This window comes from Onychostruthus taczanowskii, unplaced genomic scaffold (genome assembly GCF_017590055.1).
Source record: "Onychostruthus taczanowskii isolate IOZ18803 unplaced genomic scaffold, ASM1759005v1 scaffold28, whole genome shotgun sequence".
Taxonomy (NCBI): domain Eukaryota; kingdom Metazoa; phylum Chordata; class Aves; order Passeriformes; family Passeridae; genus Onychostruthus; species Onychostruthus taczanowskii.
In genome coordinates, this window is record NW_024500128.1 from 7,281,097 (window position 1) to 7,300,184 (window position 19,088).

A 19,088-nucleotide genomic window follows, 5' to 3' on the forward strand; every position below is an offset into this window, starting at 1 on the left:
ATTTGCATTTGCTTTATTTCTCAAAACGAACACAATTTTTCAGAACCTTCCAAAGCCTGTGAATTGCTGTATGAAAAGAGACACCCCCCCACTGCTATTCACAACCCAGAAAAATGGGACATTAACCTCACGTAAAACCCATTGGCTTGTGTCTTGCTTCCTCATTAACCCTGTGCCAGTTTTGCAGTAGGTTTCAAAGGTGCAAGCTCACTTTTGTTTTTGCAACAATCAATACACAAAGGAATGTTTTACTTAAAAGGGAATTCCCCAAAATAATTTCTTCCTACTTGAAGCTATCCCCATCAGTTACATGCTATTTTCTCAACATTACATATCTGAAAACCAAGATAAATATTTTTAAGCAATGTGAAGCCCTTAATACAAGAGAGAAAACAAGTACTATTTGTATTGTTTGTTTTCCCACAATGTATTTTTATGGGAGAGCTGTGGGGACCATATTTTGCACTCAGTGAACAACTTCTGTGGTGTAAAATGCCTCTCTTTGGTATCTAAATAACCACAAAAGCAATGTAGCTCTATCTTATTCCCATGGACATTACCACCTAAACCAACCAGAATGAAAAAAAGGTTATTTCTTACCTCATCCATTGTGAAAGACACGGATTTACGAGATAACATTTGGCAGTCCTGTGACCAACGATAATAAAAATCTCTTTCCCTTGGGCACCCAAGAACCACAGTATATTGTAACATTTCCAGTTCTTAGAGAGTGCTGAACCACATTGTGAAGGGCTGCATACCTTTCTGAAAAGATTATGCATTTTCCTTGTTGTCATAAAAAGTATTTGTTTATCAAATGCACAAAAAAAAAATACACTAGACAGGAAAGAATTGGATGGAACTCTGTGAGAAACAAAGGCAAACTTTGTGTCTTCATTGTTGCTCCTGCCTGCCTGGCTGTGACTACCTACAGAAATACTGCATTATTTAAAAATTTCCTTTTGCTGCTGAAATGAAAATTGCTATTTTCATCCTCCCAGTACCAGGGCGTAATGTTAAGATGTACTTTTAATAATGGCAGCAACAAATTATATAATAAACAGTAAATTAATGTATTTTTACCTTTTTGCTAACCACCTTTCCTGTTTAGAGAAGTGCACGTCCCTCATGCGAGAGAAAAGGCCAGGAACGGACCGTACTTGAAAATCCCTGACACAAAAGTATGCTAAGTTTCAAATAGCACATCATAAATACAGGTCTCCAGTATTCCAGTTTGGGCATAAAATATCCCAGATTTTAAAAGGCTCTTGGAGCCTTTGGATAGATACCTGTCCAAAATGTAAAACGGAAATACAACTTTGAGAGCTCTATTGGAATAGGAAAGGCAAAAGGCATGTTTCTGCCTCTCTTGGAATCCATGTTTTCCCATGTCACTTCTGTACTGCAGTGGACGTTTCTCTGGGCTGGCTTTTCCGCGGAGCCGATGCAGGATCTCAGGCAGCAGGGTTTGCCACTGGCATTCCCAGGGCACCCAAACATCCTTTCGGCCCCCTAAAAAAATTTTACTTAGCGCCTACCAACAGCTGCATTCAAATGATTTGGTTGTGTTTTGGTTGGTGTTTTTTCACTGGGTCCTCATTCATTACGGGGGACTCGAGCAGCGAGTCGAGCGCCACAGTGCCTCAGCGCGAGGCTCCCCGGAGCAAGGGCGGCTGAGGTCCAGGCTCGTTCTGCCCATCCCAGTGCCGCTCTCCCGCCGGCCTTTCCTTATGCCGCCTGCGTGGGCGGCCGCAGGCGGCGCAGGTGCCCCCGCTCGGCCCACCCCGGGCCCCGCCAGTCGCGCACGGAGCGGCGCCGCTCCGAGCACGGCCCCGGCGCAAGGCGGGGGCGGCGCGACCGCCTCGCTCCGCGCGTCAAGCCCGGCGGACATCTTTGATCCGGGCAGAGCCCGGCCCGCCCGCCGTGCGGCTTCGCGCTCCCGCAGCGGGCGCCCGGTTCCAAAATGGCCTCCGAGCGGTCCCTATGTTCTCCGGCGCGGCGCGGGAGGAAATAACAGCGTGACCGACCCCGGGCTGGGAGGGGCGGGGGAGAGACGTGGGGACAGCGCCGGGCGGAGGGGCTGAGCCGGAAGCCGCTGTGTGCTCGGAGAGGCGGGCGGGGAGCGTGTGAGGAGCTGGGCGGAGGCGGCGAGGGAGAAGGAGGAGGAGCAGGCAGAGGCGGCGGCGGGAGCGGAGCCGCTAAGTCCGTCCGGCCGCGGGAGCGCGTAGGCGCTGTGTGCGGAAGGGCCGCGGCCTCTCGGCGGAATCGGCGTAGGGGGCGTTGGAGAATCGCCGCCGGGTTGGCTGGCGAGAGGCGCTCGGGGAGGAGGGGGCGGCCCGCTCGGTGCCGCCGCGGCTGAGGGAGGCAGGGCGGGAGGACGAGCAGCCAGCCGGAGCCCAGCGTCAGCAGTGGCAGCCGCACCACCGCCGGCCACCGCCATGGGTGAGTCTCTAGCCCGGGGCCGAGGCGTGGCGGGGGGGCTGTGACAGTGCGAGCCTGCGGCCGTGGGGTCTCCGCGATGGGTGGGCTGAGAGGCGGCGCGGGGGGGATACAGTGGGCACCGCCGAGGCTCCCATACCCGCGGCCCCGCCGCGGGGCCCCCCGTCCCTTTGGCCGTCCCCCGCCTTCCTCGTCCTCCTCCTCAGATGCGGCTCCAGCCCCCTTCGCCGCCGCCGCCTCTCCCCCCCCCAGTCACTTCCTGCCTCGCCGAAATTGTATAATGCCTGCGCGGGGCTTGGGGAGCCGGGCGGCGAGAATGCCGGAGATATTTCTTCTCCCTCGCTTTTCTCCCCTTCCCCCTCCATCCCGGTCCCTCCTCCCCTTTTTTTCCTTTTGCGCCCAAATTTGGGAGGGAGGAATTTGCTGCTGCAGGAATTAAAGCAGCCTTTCAAATATGCGGGAGAGGAGCGGGTGGGACTGGAATCGCGGGAGGAGGGGGAAGGAAGGAAGGGGGCGCCCGCGCTCGGGTGGGAGCGTGTGTGGCAGCGGGAGCCCGCCAGCCGCCTGCCCGCCTCGCTTGCTGCCTTCTCCTGCCCCTTTTTTTTTCCCTTTTCCGCCCCCCTTTTATTTTCTTTTTTTTTTTTTTTTTTTTTTTCCTTCCCCTTCTTGTCTAGGGCATTTTTGGAGGGCTGTATCTCTCTTGGGTCTGGCTTTTATGGGCGCCCGGCCGCGCTGCCCCGCCGGCGCAGCCCGTGCCCCTGCAGCCCCAGGGATCCTCGGCCGGTCGTTTGTATAAAGGAGAAAGTAGAAATGACAATTTTCGAGCAGCTGCCCCGGGAGTCTGTATGAAACGCCTTTTTGAGCAGTTTCTGTTTGATCCGCTCGCTTAGCGAACCAGTCTTGCAGAATAAAGTGGAGGGGTGCTTAGTGTTTCAGGAGGGTGGCTGGGAAAAGGGGCGATTATGCACGAAGATTGTTTTAATGGGAGACTTAAGGAAAAGTAGCCAGACTTATTTTAGCGTGAAGTTGTTGGCTTCATGCTGAACCAGTTAAGTGTAAATGTAATTCCAAGAAAAGACAGCGTTCAGGAATCTTCTGCGTGCAGTTTGTGTGCCGCCTCCTGCAGATGAAATATCGCTGAACAGAAGACTGTCAGAACTAACCATTCACTGAATGTTTTTTCCTGGCCATTGTAATCTCCCGCTGACTGTCAGTGGCTTCAGGTTGTGCTCAGTGAAAGAAATGCTTCTATATGCAGAAATGCCTATGGTCTGTATTAATATCATGACCAAAAAAATGTCAGTTTATGTAAAATATGCAGGTTTAGTTCCCATGAAAGTTAGATGGGCCACTGTTGTGTATCTGGGCTTAAAAGGTAGACAGTACCTTCTTATGGAAGTGAGATTTTTTTTTGTAGTGATAATTCTTCAGTGCTAAAAGATAATTGATGTCTAGAACTTTCACTGAGGTATCAAACTAATATTATTTCTTCTTTATGTTTCTATATCTATAATAACGTTTTTACTTGCTGGAATGTTAGGAAATAAGGGAAGATGTATTTTTGTCTAGTGTTTAGTATCTTTCACTTGATACCTTCTTAGTTTATGGGATTACTAACATTTTTAGCTGTTGATTTGTGAACATAAGAGCAGTAATTCAGTCTGACTTTGGATGACTGCATTTTTTTTTAAGCTGACTCATGAATAACAAAAATCAATAAATAGAAATTTTTTACCTTAGGAGAGTGGGTTTCAAGAAGCCATTGCTTTAAATGTAAATTACTACCTTATCTGTGTTGAAACCTGAATTGGAATCCAAGAGTGTCACCTGCTCTGTGTTTGCTACTATGGAAGAAAGGGTTGTTACTTAAGTCATTTTGAAATTGAAGCAGATGTAACAAGAACTGTGCATATCATCCATGCACTGATAATAACTCAACAGCATTTCCTTCTGTTTATCCATAAGGACAAGTAACTGGTCTCAGTTAAGACAGTTCTTTAGATACGTACTCAGTGCATGCGTGTTTCTGTGTATATGGATAAAAACTTGATTGTTTACCTTGAGCAGAAATTAAAGGTCAGTTTTGTGTGCTTTGTAGGCTAAAATACAAGAGGTTTTGCTTTTTTCTTGCATAGAAACGTGCACAGCAGAATTTTTTCTTTTAACTGGCTGTCAGTGTAGTGGTATTTGGTCTCTTTCATGGGGCAGGCTCGTACTTCATGTGCTTTATTTTCTGCAGTTCTAGTAACTCAGTGCTGCTGTGGTAGTTTTTTTTTATTACTACCTTAAAATACCCATTAAGACAACAAATAGTTACAAAATACAACGGCTACAGTTTCAGAACCTCAATTTAAGCATAAATTCAGTCAAGGAAAATTTGCATCAGAGAGAAAGTGTAGGAGAGAGGACTGTAGTATGACACACATTTTTAGCTTCAGTTTATTACCAGACTATTCACTTAACCTGTCTAGACCAGAGATGTATGTATGTATGAGTGACGTTCTGTTTTCTGTAAGTTGATGCTCCAGCTCCTGAAATGAGCTAGTTAATTGCAAATGTGTGCTCTGTAATTAGGATGGCATTTAGTCACCATTCAAGTAGTTTAGTTAAGCCTCGTTTAAATTAGTAATTCAAATTTGGGGTAGTGTTAAACTGTAGGCGGTCACAAACTATTCCCTGGGAGGGTTTGAACGTCTTGAGCTGATGTTTGTGGAGTAGTTGTCTTAGAGAGGTGGGGATGGTGGCACAAGTGAGGTGAAGGCATTTCTCAAGTGCAGGGCCCGGGAACTCAGCTCACAGAAACCAGTGATTTCCTGTTCACCTTGCCAGAGTGAGTTTCATGTATGTCAGGGATGAGTCAATTCTTTTTTTTCAGCCCTGGTTTAATGGCTGCATACTGATAACTCTGTAATGTCATCACATGGCTCCTTTCTAGTCTGGGGTTTTTACATTGGAAGCAATCAGGTCAGTATTTACTTTCATAACTTTAGTTTAATGAAGCAGCCCTGTGAAACCAGGTATTGGCTTCATGGACGTGGCTGTGAAACTCCTGTAAGCCATGGCCTCCTTACTTTGTGTTAAAAGTCAAAAAGTAGCCGGTAGGTTCATAAGCACTTCAGAAGCCAATATGTATCCACTTACCTTTTGACAGTTTGAGTTAGGGCAATGTAAAACACCCGCCTGGCTAAACCTTGTTCTGATGTATGTCCTGGACTTCCTTCTCCCAAAAGCCCCTTCATCTTCTGCTTTTTGTGCATCAGTGCAATTCCATGCTTCAGGTGTGCCTTACAGGAGCCTGCTGGTCTCACGGGCTGGAAGGGCTGCTGCTCACAGTCACTGCTCAGGAGCCCTTCTTAAAACCACTCATGGGGAACAGAATACTTCTGTATCTTATTTTCAAATGGCTCTTTGTGTGGCTGTTTTCATGCCACTTTTCTGTCATTTAACGCAGTGATACTCAGCATGCATTTGAAAATAATTTTGGAAGCAGTATTGCTGAACAATATCACTCTGGGTGTTAAATTCAGAAGCATTTAAACTAAAATAGAAATGAATTATTTCTTAGTGGCACAGAAGACTTAAAAATTTTTTTGGTCAACATTGAAAATAACATCTCCAGATACAGATTTTCTTAATTGCCTTTTTTCTTTTTTTTTGCTTATTACTATTACTGTTCTTAGTACTTAAAGCTATTAATAGTTGTGTGCTTCTTATTTTTTAATCTGAATACTTAAAGTGTTGACTTACAAACAGGGGGAGGGTTGATTAAAACATTAGGTAGGTTGCTTCCTCCCATGACCCATTGTAGCTCTAGGGGGATTGATACTAAGATACAGCACATAGTTTTGGTCTGACACTTTTAGAATAGAGCTTTTTAAATGGAAAGATTGCACCATACTCACAAAAGATGTGAGACAGGAAGAAAAATTTCTTGAGACTGCTCTTTTGTTTGACGAAAAGGATCAAAGGATGACAGTGGTCTTTAGAAATGTGTTCTTAAAGTAGAGAATACCCCATATGAGGCTTCTTTACAGTGCTGTGGGGTAAAGCACGACAGGAGAATGACCAGAAAAAAATAGAAATACAAACTAGGTATATGAGATGTGCTCTTCAGCACTGTTGGTGAATGTTGAACTACGTAGTAGTTTATCAAATTGTAATCGAAGCAGTCTCAATATATGCAGAAATCAGCCTGTCATGCAGTCATGTTATTGCAAAGAAACCTTTCAGAAAGGCAGCTGAAGTCCTTGATGGCAGAATTTCTGGAGTGACATTTGTCTGAAAAAGCATTGTAGGTCATTGGAGTTGATGCTGAGAGAAATGTGAGATGGTATGAAGGTTGGTGCTGCTGCCAATGATTGCCACTGAATTATGGGCAGGCAGATTCTTAGAAGAATAATGCATTAAATATTGCCTTGTATTATAATTGCACATAAAAGACCATTCATGTAATAATTCATACTGACCTTTAAATAAAATGAAACTTGACCTAGTGAGGTGGTCAAAATTGCCAAGAGTACTTAAGTTAACATTAACATAAAGCTTAAATCAAACCTTTTCCACTGTTGGCCAGTTGCAGTGTTTGAATTTCATTTATGTGTAATTCTGTTACAGTGTGCAGGAAGTTCTAGTGTGCCCAGCAGTGTCCTGTGCTTTCCTTTTTGTTTTTTTGTAAGAAGCTTGCCGTATGATTTTGTAGCCTAGGCTAATATGTAACTGCACTGAAGTTGAAAAATCCTGTCTTGATTGTATGTGTTTTCTGTGCACAGCGTAGGAAAACTTCGTGTTCATGTGGTGGTGTGATTAGATGAGCTTGCTGATGTAATGGAAAGTTAACCTTACAGTGGTTCTCAGCTGGGTGTGTGAGCTAATCTCACTTGTTCGATGTGCAGTTATCAGAACTGATATGAGGGCAGCCTGAGCTCACCCTGCTGGTGCAGTTCCTGGGTGAATCTTGGCCAGCTGCTTGAAAGGAGGAAATTCTGCTGCTATGCCCCACCTGGTGCCTCTTCAACCCAATAGTGAGTCAGTTCATGGAGCTCAGATCACAGGGTCTGCCTGTTTTTTCTTCCTCAAGATGGTTTTTCTTTCTTTTAGTTGAGCTCCTTGAACTTTTCATACCATCTGATCATAGAAGTGTTGGCATGTGAAAAGAAACGCAAGTGGGGTTGAGGCAAGAGCTGGAACTTCAGCCGAGCACTTGGGCAGTAGAGAGCTACATGCAGCCTTGGTTTAGTGTGTGCTTTAGACTGGTGTACCACGACACTGCTGCAAAGAGAAGAGAGCTTGGTTTGCTGTTCCCACCCAAACACTGAATCTTAATGTAGGCCGGCAGTCGCTGTGTGAGCGTGCCCAAGGCAGCAGAGATACAGCTAGTTGATCTAGTTGTACAACTTGTTTATTTCCACTCTGCCACTGGTTGAGATAGGAAAGGAGGAATACTGTATCCTGTTGGAGGAATTAGTGCTAGTGGTTGAGAATGTAGCACCCTCCCTTTGGTGAGAGCTGGTGACTTAACCTGAGGATAAACACAAGTGGGCAAAGTTTAATGGCTTTTGTTTCAGATCCTGTCGCTCACTCCTTGATCACTGAATGGGTGAGGTGAGGCTTTTTATTACAGGCTGTTGAATCATTGCCTGTGACATTTATGGTAATATTATATTAGCATTAGGACTTTTCTAGAGTGATTTGCAAAACTAAGGCCCTCATTAGTGATGGCTGCAGAAATTTCACAGTGCAGAGGGTCTTGTAGTCATGACCAGATCCTGACTGTGGTGGTATCGCAGTTTTAGCAGGCTTCCTGCTATAAAAGGGGGAAAAAAAAAAAAAAAAAAAGGCAGTTTTGAGGCATTAAAAGCTGTTGCTGGAGAAATGTAATTCTCTGGAAGCTTTCTGACAGCAGAGGCTTATCTGAATGTGTGATCTTACCAATATGCACTGTAGTAAAATTCCAGATGCTGATTTAAATGTAATTTAATGCTTTCACATTTGGGACAGCATTTTTTAAATGAAATTTGAAAATTTCTAAAGTAGGCTGATGCCAAGAAACCCATTCTCTTATTTCTCTCTATCCCTTGCTTCTGGGAACAAACATGTCCTAATTGTAGTTAGTAAACGTGCATTAACAAACCAAGAGATTCAAGATTATCTGTTTCTTCTTGGGAGGCTTTGCCAGATGGTGTGATATCAAGGTCTGAGTAATCCCTTGATGGTGGGTAAAGGGAAGCCATCCTGTTGCCTTCTGTGGTCTTTATTTTTGTAGCACTTAGTTGAGGAAGAACTTAGAGGAGAATAGACTGCAAACTGCTGCAGTATGGTACTGAAATTTGCAGTCACCTCCTGCTGCTCAGCTGTGCCAAATATTGAACTTCAGTGCTCTTATTTGCAATTCTGTGGGCAGCTGCAAACCAGTAAGCTCTCAGAGCAATGGAAATATCCTGCAGTTTCTATCTGAGAGACTGAAACAATGAGGAACAAGACCTTAAAGAGACTGGGGCAAAAACCATATTATGTGGTTGTTGTACAGTTGAGGATTGTGAATAAAAAGAATCTCCTTTAACTGATCTCCAGTCAGTTACAGAAAAAATGGCTAAATGTTCCAAGTTCAAAACAATGCTGAAGACTACATGCTTGAAGGGAGGAGAAGGTAGGGGTTATGAGCCCCCATCCCATAAAAATTTGGAAAAAGGAAAGCTGGGAATTTCAGCAGGGAGTTTTTCCTTACCAGCAGTTTCAAATTTAGCAAGTTAATTTTTGTGCTGGGTGGTGGTGTTCCTTTTCATATCTTTAATAACAGGAACTCTGTAAAAGGTCTTTTGAGGTTCATTCTGTTCAGAATTCTTGAACAGTTGAAATTTTAAGCTGGGGAGGTCAAAATCACATTAACACTCAGTATTTTGTGCAGACCAAGTTAAGTTATTTGAATGTCAGTATATTAGGAATGAAGGGTCACTGATGTGTTGTTTGTTCAAATGCATGCAAGAGTTAATTTGAAGACGACTTTGATAGTGATTAAGATACAGCTTCTGCAAAGAAGTATTAATGGATGGCCTCTAACCTGGTTGCTGAATGATTTTCACTTGCTCCTGGCCTTGTGATCTGCCTGCAAGACATCCAGTGTACCCCTAGGTAAAAGTGACTGGTTTTTTTGGTATGTTCAATTCTCTGTGGCTGTGGGCATCAGGAATGATCCTGGGTTTCCTGTGCTTTGAATTGTGTTTCTGGCTGTGCGTCTTGCCTGCTGAGTACTCTGGTGTGGCAGCAAGGTGTGGAGAGGATTTAACTCCCACTTGAAAATTTGGCAGGGCTAATCATGCAGGATAGCTGCTCAGCTGCTGTACATGTTGGACCAGGTAGTGCACGCTCTTCACAGCCAGCTTCCTCCCTAAAGCCAAAACCAAAAGGATTTGGGAAGTTGAGAAACCAACAGCTTTGGTGCTGTTAATCACTGGGATGGTTTGCAATCCAGCTGTGGCTTCACTCCTTACCGTCTTTAGTTTTGTCATCCAAAGCAGTTTGACTGCTGGTGATGTGGCTGCTCTCAGATGTGTTGCCTTCCTCTTTGAAAAACATGTGCAGTAAACACCAAGTTAAAATTTAAAGTTTTGAGGTATAGTAAATGAAATAAATCTTTAGGATTTCAAAATGCCAAACTGTTTTACAGATGAATGGTAGTTTTATCAACTATATATTTTAATAGTCTTAATATTAAACGTGGATGGTAAATTTTACTGTAGACATGGACCCTTCTTTATATCAGTTGCCATTGCAACTCACAGAGAAACAATCTTAACTTTTACTTATTATCTTCCTTATACAGTAATTATAATGGGAGCTGTCTTTCTGTGGTGTCTCTCTAGCTTAAAAATAAAGATAATTAAAAACAATGCAGCCAGCCAGCTGTGTTTCATAACATCTAAATTTAACACATGGAGTGGTTTTTAATACTTGACTTGGCATAATTCTTTGAAATAACACCTGGGTCTTTTTTTAAATCATCTTGGTCTCATTAGACTTCTTTATATTCTAAATAGAGAACTCAGTGTGGAAATAGTTAAAAGGTAAAATTCTTCAAGTATTAGTAATGCAATAATATCCCTATGGACCCTTCTCAAGGTTTGATGAACCTTTTAATAGTAGTATTGAAACACAAAAATATTATTTCAGCATATCATGAAAATTGATATTAAAAAGCCTCTGCCATTCTGTGTTTTGGTATCATTAAAATATGCTCTTATAGCAGGATCAGGGACATGTGCCTTAAAATTTTAGCTCAAAATATCTGTCATGGTGAAACCAGCAGGACTTTGTAAAGTTTCTCTGTGGAAGAGGGTAAGGAGTTCAGCATAGAAACTAGTACAGGAAAACATGAATATACACAAAACCAGATGACTTCCATACTGGAGTGATTTGTATCCGCCATACAGAAATGTATGGTAAAAGCCCTTCACCCCAGTTACTTCTCAAATGAGAATTGTCCATGTTAACAGAAGCATCAGGATAAAGTAGTGTAATTTCTCACTTTAAGGGGAATATACTTCATTTAGACTGTGTTGAATGTGCTTGAGTATTTTTGCATGAATGATTCACCTCTCATTAGCATTTCTGCACCTACATGTTCAAGAAATTTTACTAGATCTGATAGTAACCCTTTGGGCTAGAACTGTAATAATGCTATTTCTTGTCCTGCCATCCTTACAGCTGCTTGATGAGGAGGCAGAATGGGATGTGCTGCTGGGGAGTTCACTTCTGTGGGGGATTCCAGGCGTCGAACAGAAGGAAGTGCAAAGTGCACACCTGCAAATGCCTTTTTCACAGTCCCTTGGTTGAAATACCGCCAGCTGGATTGCAGCAATCTATTCTGCCTGAGAAACTGACTCCTGTGCTTGGGCTTACATGAGATACCTGTGCTGTTGCTGCTGCTTCACCCAGAGATTTGGTGTGGGAATCGGTTGGTTTGGGTTTGTTCTTGGGTTTTTTTTTTTTTTTTTTTTAATAATCTCCAGCTGAATCTTTCAGTTAACTGATCAATCTGTATGCAAATTTGGAAGGAAAATGCAATGAACATGGAGGAACTGAAAAAGGATGTGACAAAGGAACTAAATGATACATTGCGGCATGACACGTTAGTTTATTTCTTAATACTTACTGAGCTTTTTTCCTTTCCAGTGCTAAGTGAGACTCTTGAAATGGACTCCACTTAGAGGCACTGACCTACTTGGGGGAGATTTCCATTTCCTTAAAACAGTCTCTTTTCAAAACCATAGTGTAGTTGATGTCATAGGAGATGAAAGTAGTGTGAGATAAAACTGTCTGAAAGATGCCTCCATTTTGGTATTGGTTAGTAGGGGTTTTTTTGGCATTTAAAAATTATTTTAAAATCTTTTATTTACGTGTCTTTTGAGAAATATCCACAAGTTAAATAGACATGAGACATGTTAAATATGAAGTGGAAAAAGTTTGTTTTCATTCTTGTTGGAGTTGTTTGTTTGTGTTTAGTGGTTATTTTTTTCCCTTGGAGGCTTTGTAGCCAGGGATCTTCCATACTTGGGTTTGATTTTTTTTGATGTTTAATTTGTTTTTTCTTTTGTATCTTTCATCTTCAGCCCTTGGTTCAGTGTTTGTATTGGAATAAACATTCAAGGGCAGCCAAGCTGAGGAAGAAGAGTTAGGGAGGTTAATGGTGGTGATCGACGTGCCAAGTGATGTGTGGTTGATGCTCTTGACACAGGATCCCCAGCTGCCATTTCATTTCGACCCTGACTTTGTAGAGTGGAAGATAATCGGTCACTTCACTGTCAAATGTGATTTCTAGTTGGTCATTTTGGTTGGATGCAAGTTGCTGTGTGATGATGGTTTGTGTGCTGCTCTCTGCAGGCAGACTAAGGGGTTTTTAAAAACCAGAATAAAGGGGGAAATGCACAAACACTCAAGCAGCTTTAAAATAGTATTCTTGTACTTTAAAATTTGATCTAAAATGCAAAACATGTTTATTTTCAAGGAATTAATTGCCTAGCTAATTGTAGTGGAGGTTGAACTAATAAAAAAAATTGTCAGTGTGTGTGGCTGGCCTGAATTATTCTGTGGAGTCATCATGGGTAGAACTTTTTAATATTGTATGTTTTAGTTATACAGGCCTGCTTTTATAGTTTGACAACTTTCCTCCCTCTCTGCCCCTTATATAACTATAATTAGTTACTACTTAACTGGCTTCATTTTCCTGTAGTTCTTGCACTTTGGCTGCTCAAAGAAGTGCAGCACTGGCTGTGTTGGCTATAGCTGTTGTGTGTATTTATTGTACACTGGCTCTGAAGTCTCTCAGATTTCTTTTTACTGGAGAACTTAAGCTTTAGTAGTGTGCCTACTACATCCTGTTTGTTTTTCTTTGGAGTTTTGTGCTTTCCTCCTGGTCATGCTGCCTGTAGCTTAACAGACAGATTATGTTGTCTACTCTTTCTAGTGGAGTCCTTTTGCTCTTAGACATCACATGTATTTCAGCACTATTTTTAATAAGCCAGACGATGGTGTCTGGTATGGGAAAAAAGAGGGAAGCCCAAAGCTCATTCTTTACCTGCTCGCTCACTATGCCTAGTGTGATTTTGAGGAACAGTGGAATTTGTACATTCAGTGGATCAGTGTTTGAAATTAGTACTTATTGGCTTCTTCAGCTTGCTACTAGAGACTGAAAAAATCCTAATTTCTTAATTGTGGTTATGCACTGAAAGGATTTCCTTTTTTTTCAATCCTTTATGAAAATATTGTTTATTTTTTCTAATGTAGGCCATACCTTCAGTTCATGCTTGGAAATCAAGTTGTTGTCTTGTCTTCCAAGCAAAGAAAGGCTGAAGCTGGTGTCTGTTTGAGGGACTAGAAGTGCTCATTTCCTTTCCATCAGTGCTAGACTTCTGTCATGCAGATTACAGCAGATGTTACTGACCCAGCAAATATTTTTACTTTACTTTGAATAGTGAAAGGACAAATGTGTTCATAGATGCTCAGCTTAAGTTTAACTTTGCAAATAGATCTGATGAGTTTCCCTTTTATATTGTTATTTCCATACTTTGTTGTTTTGTTCTTTGGATTTTTTTCTGTTGGTGTTTTGTTTTTTTTTTTTTTTTTTTTTGAAATATGGATTGTCTTTATCTTAAGAGGTTTTGCAGAGAAAAAAGTCAATGCTGAGGTACTACATATTATCTTAACACATGCTCATGGATTGTAGAAGCATTATTACACTAAATACTGCTACCTGAAGCATCTATTTTAAGAATGCAGTAACAAAAACTGTAAGTTGCAAGATGTGCAGTTGTGTCTCTGAGATGTGGGAAGACAAGATGGGGAGATGTCTTACTTGTTTTCTTTATGTATTGACAAGTTGAAAAAATGCAACATTAGATAAACTGTAGAAAATTTAAAGGGGTTTTGAAGATGTTGGTAAGGTCTTCTTGCAAGTTTTGGAGGCTTCTCTGTATTGATGTGGAGACTTCAAATAACAAGCAGTGCTAGAAAGAAGAAAATAAAAAGTTACCAGTCAGGGATAATGGAGGAAATAGAAGTAAACAGTGCTTATAGACCAGTTGTTATGCATAGAACCAGCAACTGTCAAACTTGTCATATTCGCAGCATGGGGGTAGGATATTGCACGGCTAAAGGGTTTGCAGAAATTCAGCTAAAAGTTCTAAAAATACTGTGTTAATTATTGAAATAATTGTTAGAGCAGGTGCAAATTCTTGCATTTCAGCAGCACTAAGTAAATTGTGTATCAAGAAAACTTGCCCTATGTCTAGTTACCTTACCAAAATAAATGGACACCATAGCAAATGCAGATTGTAGAAAAAAAAATGTGTTCAGAGGGTGCTCCTGGTTCCAGCTGTGTGAAATACGTGAAGAATGATCAGCTTTTCGTTGTTGATGACAACAAGCGTTGCTGTCATATGCCAAATGCAGAGGGTACCTGCCCTTTCTAATATCACTTTGTGTTGTGATCAGATTTCAACAACTTTGGGGTTTTCTGTGATATTCCTGGGTACTTTTAAAAGCAGTATTTCCTAGGAGGTGACTAGAGGAAAAATAAGTATTTCTTTCTCTTAGAGTAAGTTTGATTGAGAAGCGCTAAAACCAACTTTGATTAGAAAGGACAGTGGCTCCCTGATGTCACACTGCTCTTCTGTTTGGTCTTCAATTTTTCTCTCCAGCTGTCTTCATTGATATTTGCTGCTAGTTTGGCTATGTCATAAATCCTCAAAGAGTTTTCATAACATCATATTACAGGCTGGTTGGTACCAGTGCACAGAAGCTGCACTTACCCGTGTTGAGTGTGAGCTGAACTCTCAGGTTGCACGTCATAGAGGTAAAAAATGGCTTTAGGTCACCTTGGACTTCTATCTCCTTTTAGTCAGAGGGATAAGGTGTGCTCTTTTGTCAGGCACTAGACCTTAGGCCAGAGACTCATCTTTTGGCCCAGATGGTAATATCTGAAGAATGACTTCGACTTTATCATTCCTGAACACAGCCATCCCAGAATAAAGGAGAAATGTAAATTACAGTGTCTGGGCAATAACAAAGATGATACACTTATTTAAAAAGAAACTACTTCTTCTTTTTTTTTTCTTTTTTTTTTCTTTCTTTTTTTTTTTTTTTTTTTTTTTATCGGTGATCTCCTTTAGAACTGCTTGGGAAGCCACTGATGCCTCGTTTCTCTTTTTACTCATTTGCATAGTTAGAGCAGTTTGCTGCTGGCTATTAATTCATTGATTCAGGTGATGGATCCAAAAACACAAGCTCTGCAGCTGGTTTATGTGGGCTGTGACATTTTGCTTGAGGGAGATGTACATTAAAGCAACATTGAGTACACAGAATGGATGCACTGAAAGTCATCTAAGGCCAAATTTATAATTGTATGGCTTGCCTTCATTTGTGCTGAGTTAGATTGGAGATAGCTGACAACTACAAGAACATGAAAATATTAGAAGACTTGATATACAGTGATAGCTGGAATGCATAATGGGTGAATGTAAAGTGATACACGTGGACTGCTGTGCTGTATGCTCAGTGACAAGCTGTGAACATTTTTTAGAGCTCAGCAGTGAGGTCTTGTGTACAGTTCACAGTGTCGTCAGCTCAGTGCTTGGAAGGAATCACATAAGTTGCATGTTGGGAATTGGTAAAAGGATCAGAGAGTAAGAGGTAGCACATGATCAGACATTGGATCTGTGTTTGTTTCTTGGATACTGTGTGTAGCTCTTGCCCTGGCTTCTTCAGAGTAGTACAGAGCTAGAGCAGAATTGTGTAAGAGCAGCAGGAGCAATAAGAGGCATGAAATGGCTGCTTTGAATGCAGTGTGTTAGATGATTAGGGCTGTTTTCCAATGAAGATACTACTGTGCTAACAGGAGGTAATTTTGAAATGATAGTCATCCTTTTAACAACGTACAGAGGGAGTCCTTCCTGCAGGGACTTTTGTGGATGCTGTTTTTGTGGTTATAAGAAGAGTGTGTGCGGAAAAGAAATTGGTCAAATGCTGTTCAAGTTAAGAAATACCCCATCCTAAATGCTTGCGAGGTGGGTCTTTGGTGACTGTGGAGGTGTTAAGAGAAACACTGCTCCGTTTATTCTGCTGTATGTGCTACCTTAGATGTATGTTTCCGGCCACTGGTGGAGGCAGGAACTTTGGTGTGACCCACGTGGCTGTTCTTGCTGGATGACAGGATTTGAAATAGTACTGCTTTTGTCCAGGGAAGGAGGCCCCTGTGTGCACTTGGGTGAACTAGTGCTTGATGATGTCACCTTCTTTCACAGTTGAAAGCAGTGATGTGCAACATGACACCTGATAGTAATGTAGTACTTAAGGTGATTCATATTAAAATCTTGGAGTACTGGGACTGCTGTGGGATCTGCAGTATTAGTTATGTTCCAGCCTGCATGGCTTGCTCTGGTTCTGCTGCGTATGCATCTGTCTTCCTCCCAAAACAAAGGGAGCTTCCTCCCAGAGCATCTTGTGCCTCCTTTCTGCAAGGTACAGAGAAGGGCTGATTGATCAGCAGTGCTTTGCTTTTCTGTCCTCTCAGAAGAGTATAGCAGCAGTGTACCCAGTGTGCTGACTGGTATGGCTCTGGATGCTGATAGAACATGAAGGGGTTGTAGAAACAGAAGGCTTATATTGCATTAGGTAGAAAAGTCTAATGAAAAGGACACTTCAGTGCCACTTGGAACTGCAGTTTCCATCACAGTGTAAAGTTTCTAAAAATAAATACAGACTCTGGAACTACAGGATTGATTAAAAATTAGATATTAAGGTGCAGAAGCATCTTAACTGCTGGACTAGGATTTGCTATTAAGATGATTTTTTTTTACTTACTTTTTAAGTATCAATGTATTGAAATACTCAAGCATGGGAAGATGTTTAGTGACAAACAGGATCTTTGTGATACAGCTTTTAGTTAAGGTATTGTAAGTGGTGTGTTGGAGAGCTGTTGTAGACCTCTTGTCATGCAGAGTTAGATGTTGTTGAACAGACACTTAGCTTGTGCTCCCTGCTTTGTTCTTTATTTTCTGGCTGTTGAACCATGACAGTTGTGCCCAAGGTTGCAGCAGTGCTCTAATGCTCGGTGTTGCAAATGAAGTGAATTGACACTGTTCACTGAATGTGTAAAGTGATTTAGAAATACAGAACCCTGGGAGACATTTGGGGGATGATGGCTTTGATCTTTGTGCCTTTTCCACACTAATAAAGATGCTATGTAGTGTGGTGAAATGAGATTGCATGTTCTAGTGAACGCCTCAGAAGAAGAAACACCCCTGAACCCAGTGCATATAGCAAACAAAAAACATGCTGAATAACTGAAGTAAAAAGAGCTATTTTATAGCCACCTGTATTGATCATTAAATGGCTGGAGTTCATGTGGTATATTACCATGAAATTAGGTTGTTTTATGTATAATCCAAACTAAATTAAGGTTACTAACAAAGTCAATTAAGGAAGCCTGCAAGAAAGGTGAAGAGGGAATTTTAACAAGGGGATGAAGTGAGAGGACAAGGGGAAATGGCCTTCAACTCACAGAGGATAGGTGCAGATTAGCTATTAGGAAGAAATTCTTTATTGTGAGGGTGGTGTGAGGTGTTGGAACCGATTGTCCAGGGAAGTTGTGGATGCTGCATCCCTGGAAGTGTTCAAGGTCAGGTTTGATGGGGCTTAGAGCATACTGACCTAGTGGGAGGTGTCCATGCCCATGACAGGGGGTTTAGAAGTAAATGTTCTTCAATACCCCTTCCATCCCAAACCATTCTGTGATTCTGCTTAAAATGCTGTATCCTGAGCATACTAGATGAGAAATACTGTGAGTTGCTTTGATCAAATGTAAGTAACTTTTTCTTCTTTTCTTTTCTTTCTCACATTTCTCCTGTTCCTCTCTCTGGATTGTGGCTGCACCTGTATGGACACATTGCTGCAATGGTTCAAATTCATCATTTTACTGGACTACTTCTGGATGTATTCTCCTGATATCTTCAACTGTGAAAATGATGGAAATGTGTTGTTTACAAAGTAGCTGTAAGTATTACCTTGATGTAGATGTTTTACAGCTAATGTAGGAATAGAAGCAGCATTATGTTTTTAGTAGATGAACTAAAACTTAGCTCAGGTAGCACCTGGCTGAAAATCAGGAAGGGATAAAAATTAAGGGGAAGGTATTCTAAGTGTTAGAAACATGAGATCTCATTTGGCACCGTGTTGAAGGCAGTGGAAGTCAACTCTTTTACAAAAAAAATACTAAGTTCTTTTAAAAGCTGTAGCAGGAATTAAAAAAACTCAATTCCTAATTTGTTTTGGTCTCTTTAGATGTGGCAAGTTATGAACAAAGGCAACCATTAAAAAACCAGTATGTTGAAATCTTCAGTTTTAATTTCAATTTTATACCAGAAATCTGAAACTGGCATCCAGCTGCAATTTTTTAAAAGGCTCTTTCCATTGAGGGCAAATGCTCACATTAAACACAGCATTAATGCCCATTGTAACATTTCATACATCTTCATCTTTCTGGTTACTGCCATTTTTATTTCATTAACTAAAATTGTGGGTGTAATTAATGTAGACCCACTTAATAAATCAAACAGCCCAAAATTTACCATCTATTCTTTTTTAGCATTTTATACTCGGTGATCTAAAAGTTCATAAGAGTAAAACTATCTGAAGTGTGGAGCTCTTCAAAAAGGGAAAGGGAAGAGAAATGACTTTAGTTCAAAACAAGAATTCTGTGGAAACCCATTCTTTCAAGCAAAAGTATTAGATTATGGAGGGGCTGAGCTGTTTCTGGTAAGCATAACACACATTAAAAGGTATGTAGATACTAAAAAATGCAGGTAGACAAGTAGAACTATTAGGAGTGTCTGACTGTGATTAGATATTTCATATCTGGCAGGATGAATAGGAGTTCCACATCCTTAATGGTTATTAAGGACCTGCACTGTTAAGGAGCCCTTTAATATGTTAAACTGCACTGACCTGCATGTCATGTAATATCTCTGAAGCACTGGCTCCAGCTCAGGGTTTCAGATTGTGATAAATTCCATTCCTTACGTATAGTAATAGATTAGAAAATGAAAACAAATATTTGGATTTTAAATTCCTGACTGATTTTTAACATGCTTTAAAAACTT

General features: G+C 41.5%; 1 protein-coding gene across 4 annotated transcripts in view; it reads left to right on the plus strand.

Moving 5' to 3' along the window:
- The first annotated feature begins 1,899 nt into the window (after positions 1 to 1,899).
- The window catches only part of SEPTIN7 (septin 7), a 79,436-nt gene continuing 62,247 nt past the window's right edge, over positions 1,900 to 19,088 (plus strand). The window contains exons 1-2 of one of the 4 annotated variants that reach the window (XM_041407742.1): positions 1,900 to 2,442; positions 4,066 to 4,067. In XM_041407742.1, the coding sequence (XP_041263676.1) occupies positions 2,439 to 2,442; positions 4,066 to 4,067 (6 nt within the window). In that variant the 5' untranslated portion in view covers positions 1,900 to 2,438. Of the gene's footprint in view, positions 2,443 to 4,065; positions 4,068 to 17,977; positions 17,983 to 19,088 lie in introns of all 4 variants that reach the window. The other 3 variants (XM_041407741.1, XM_041407744.1, XM_041407743.1) reach the window with 3 other exon arrangements.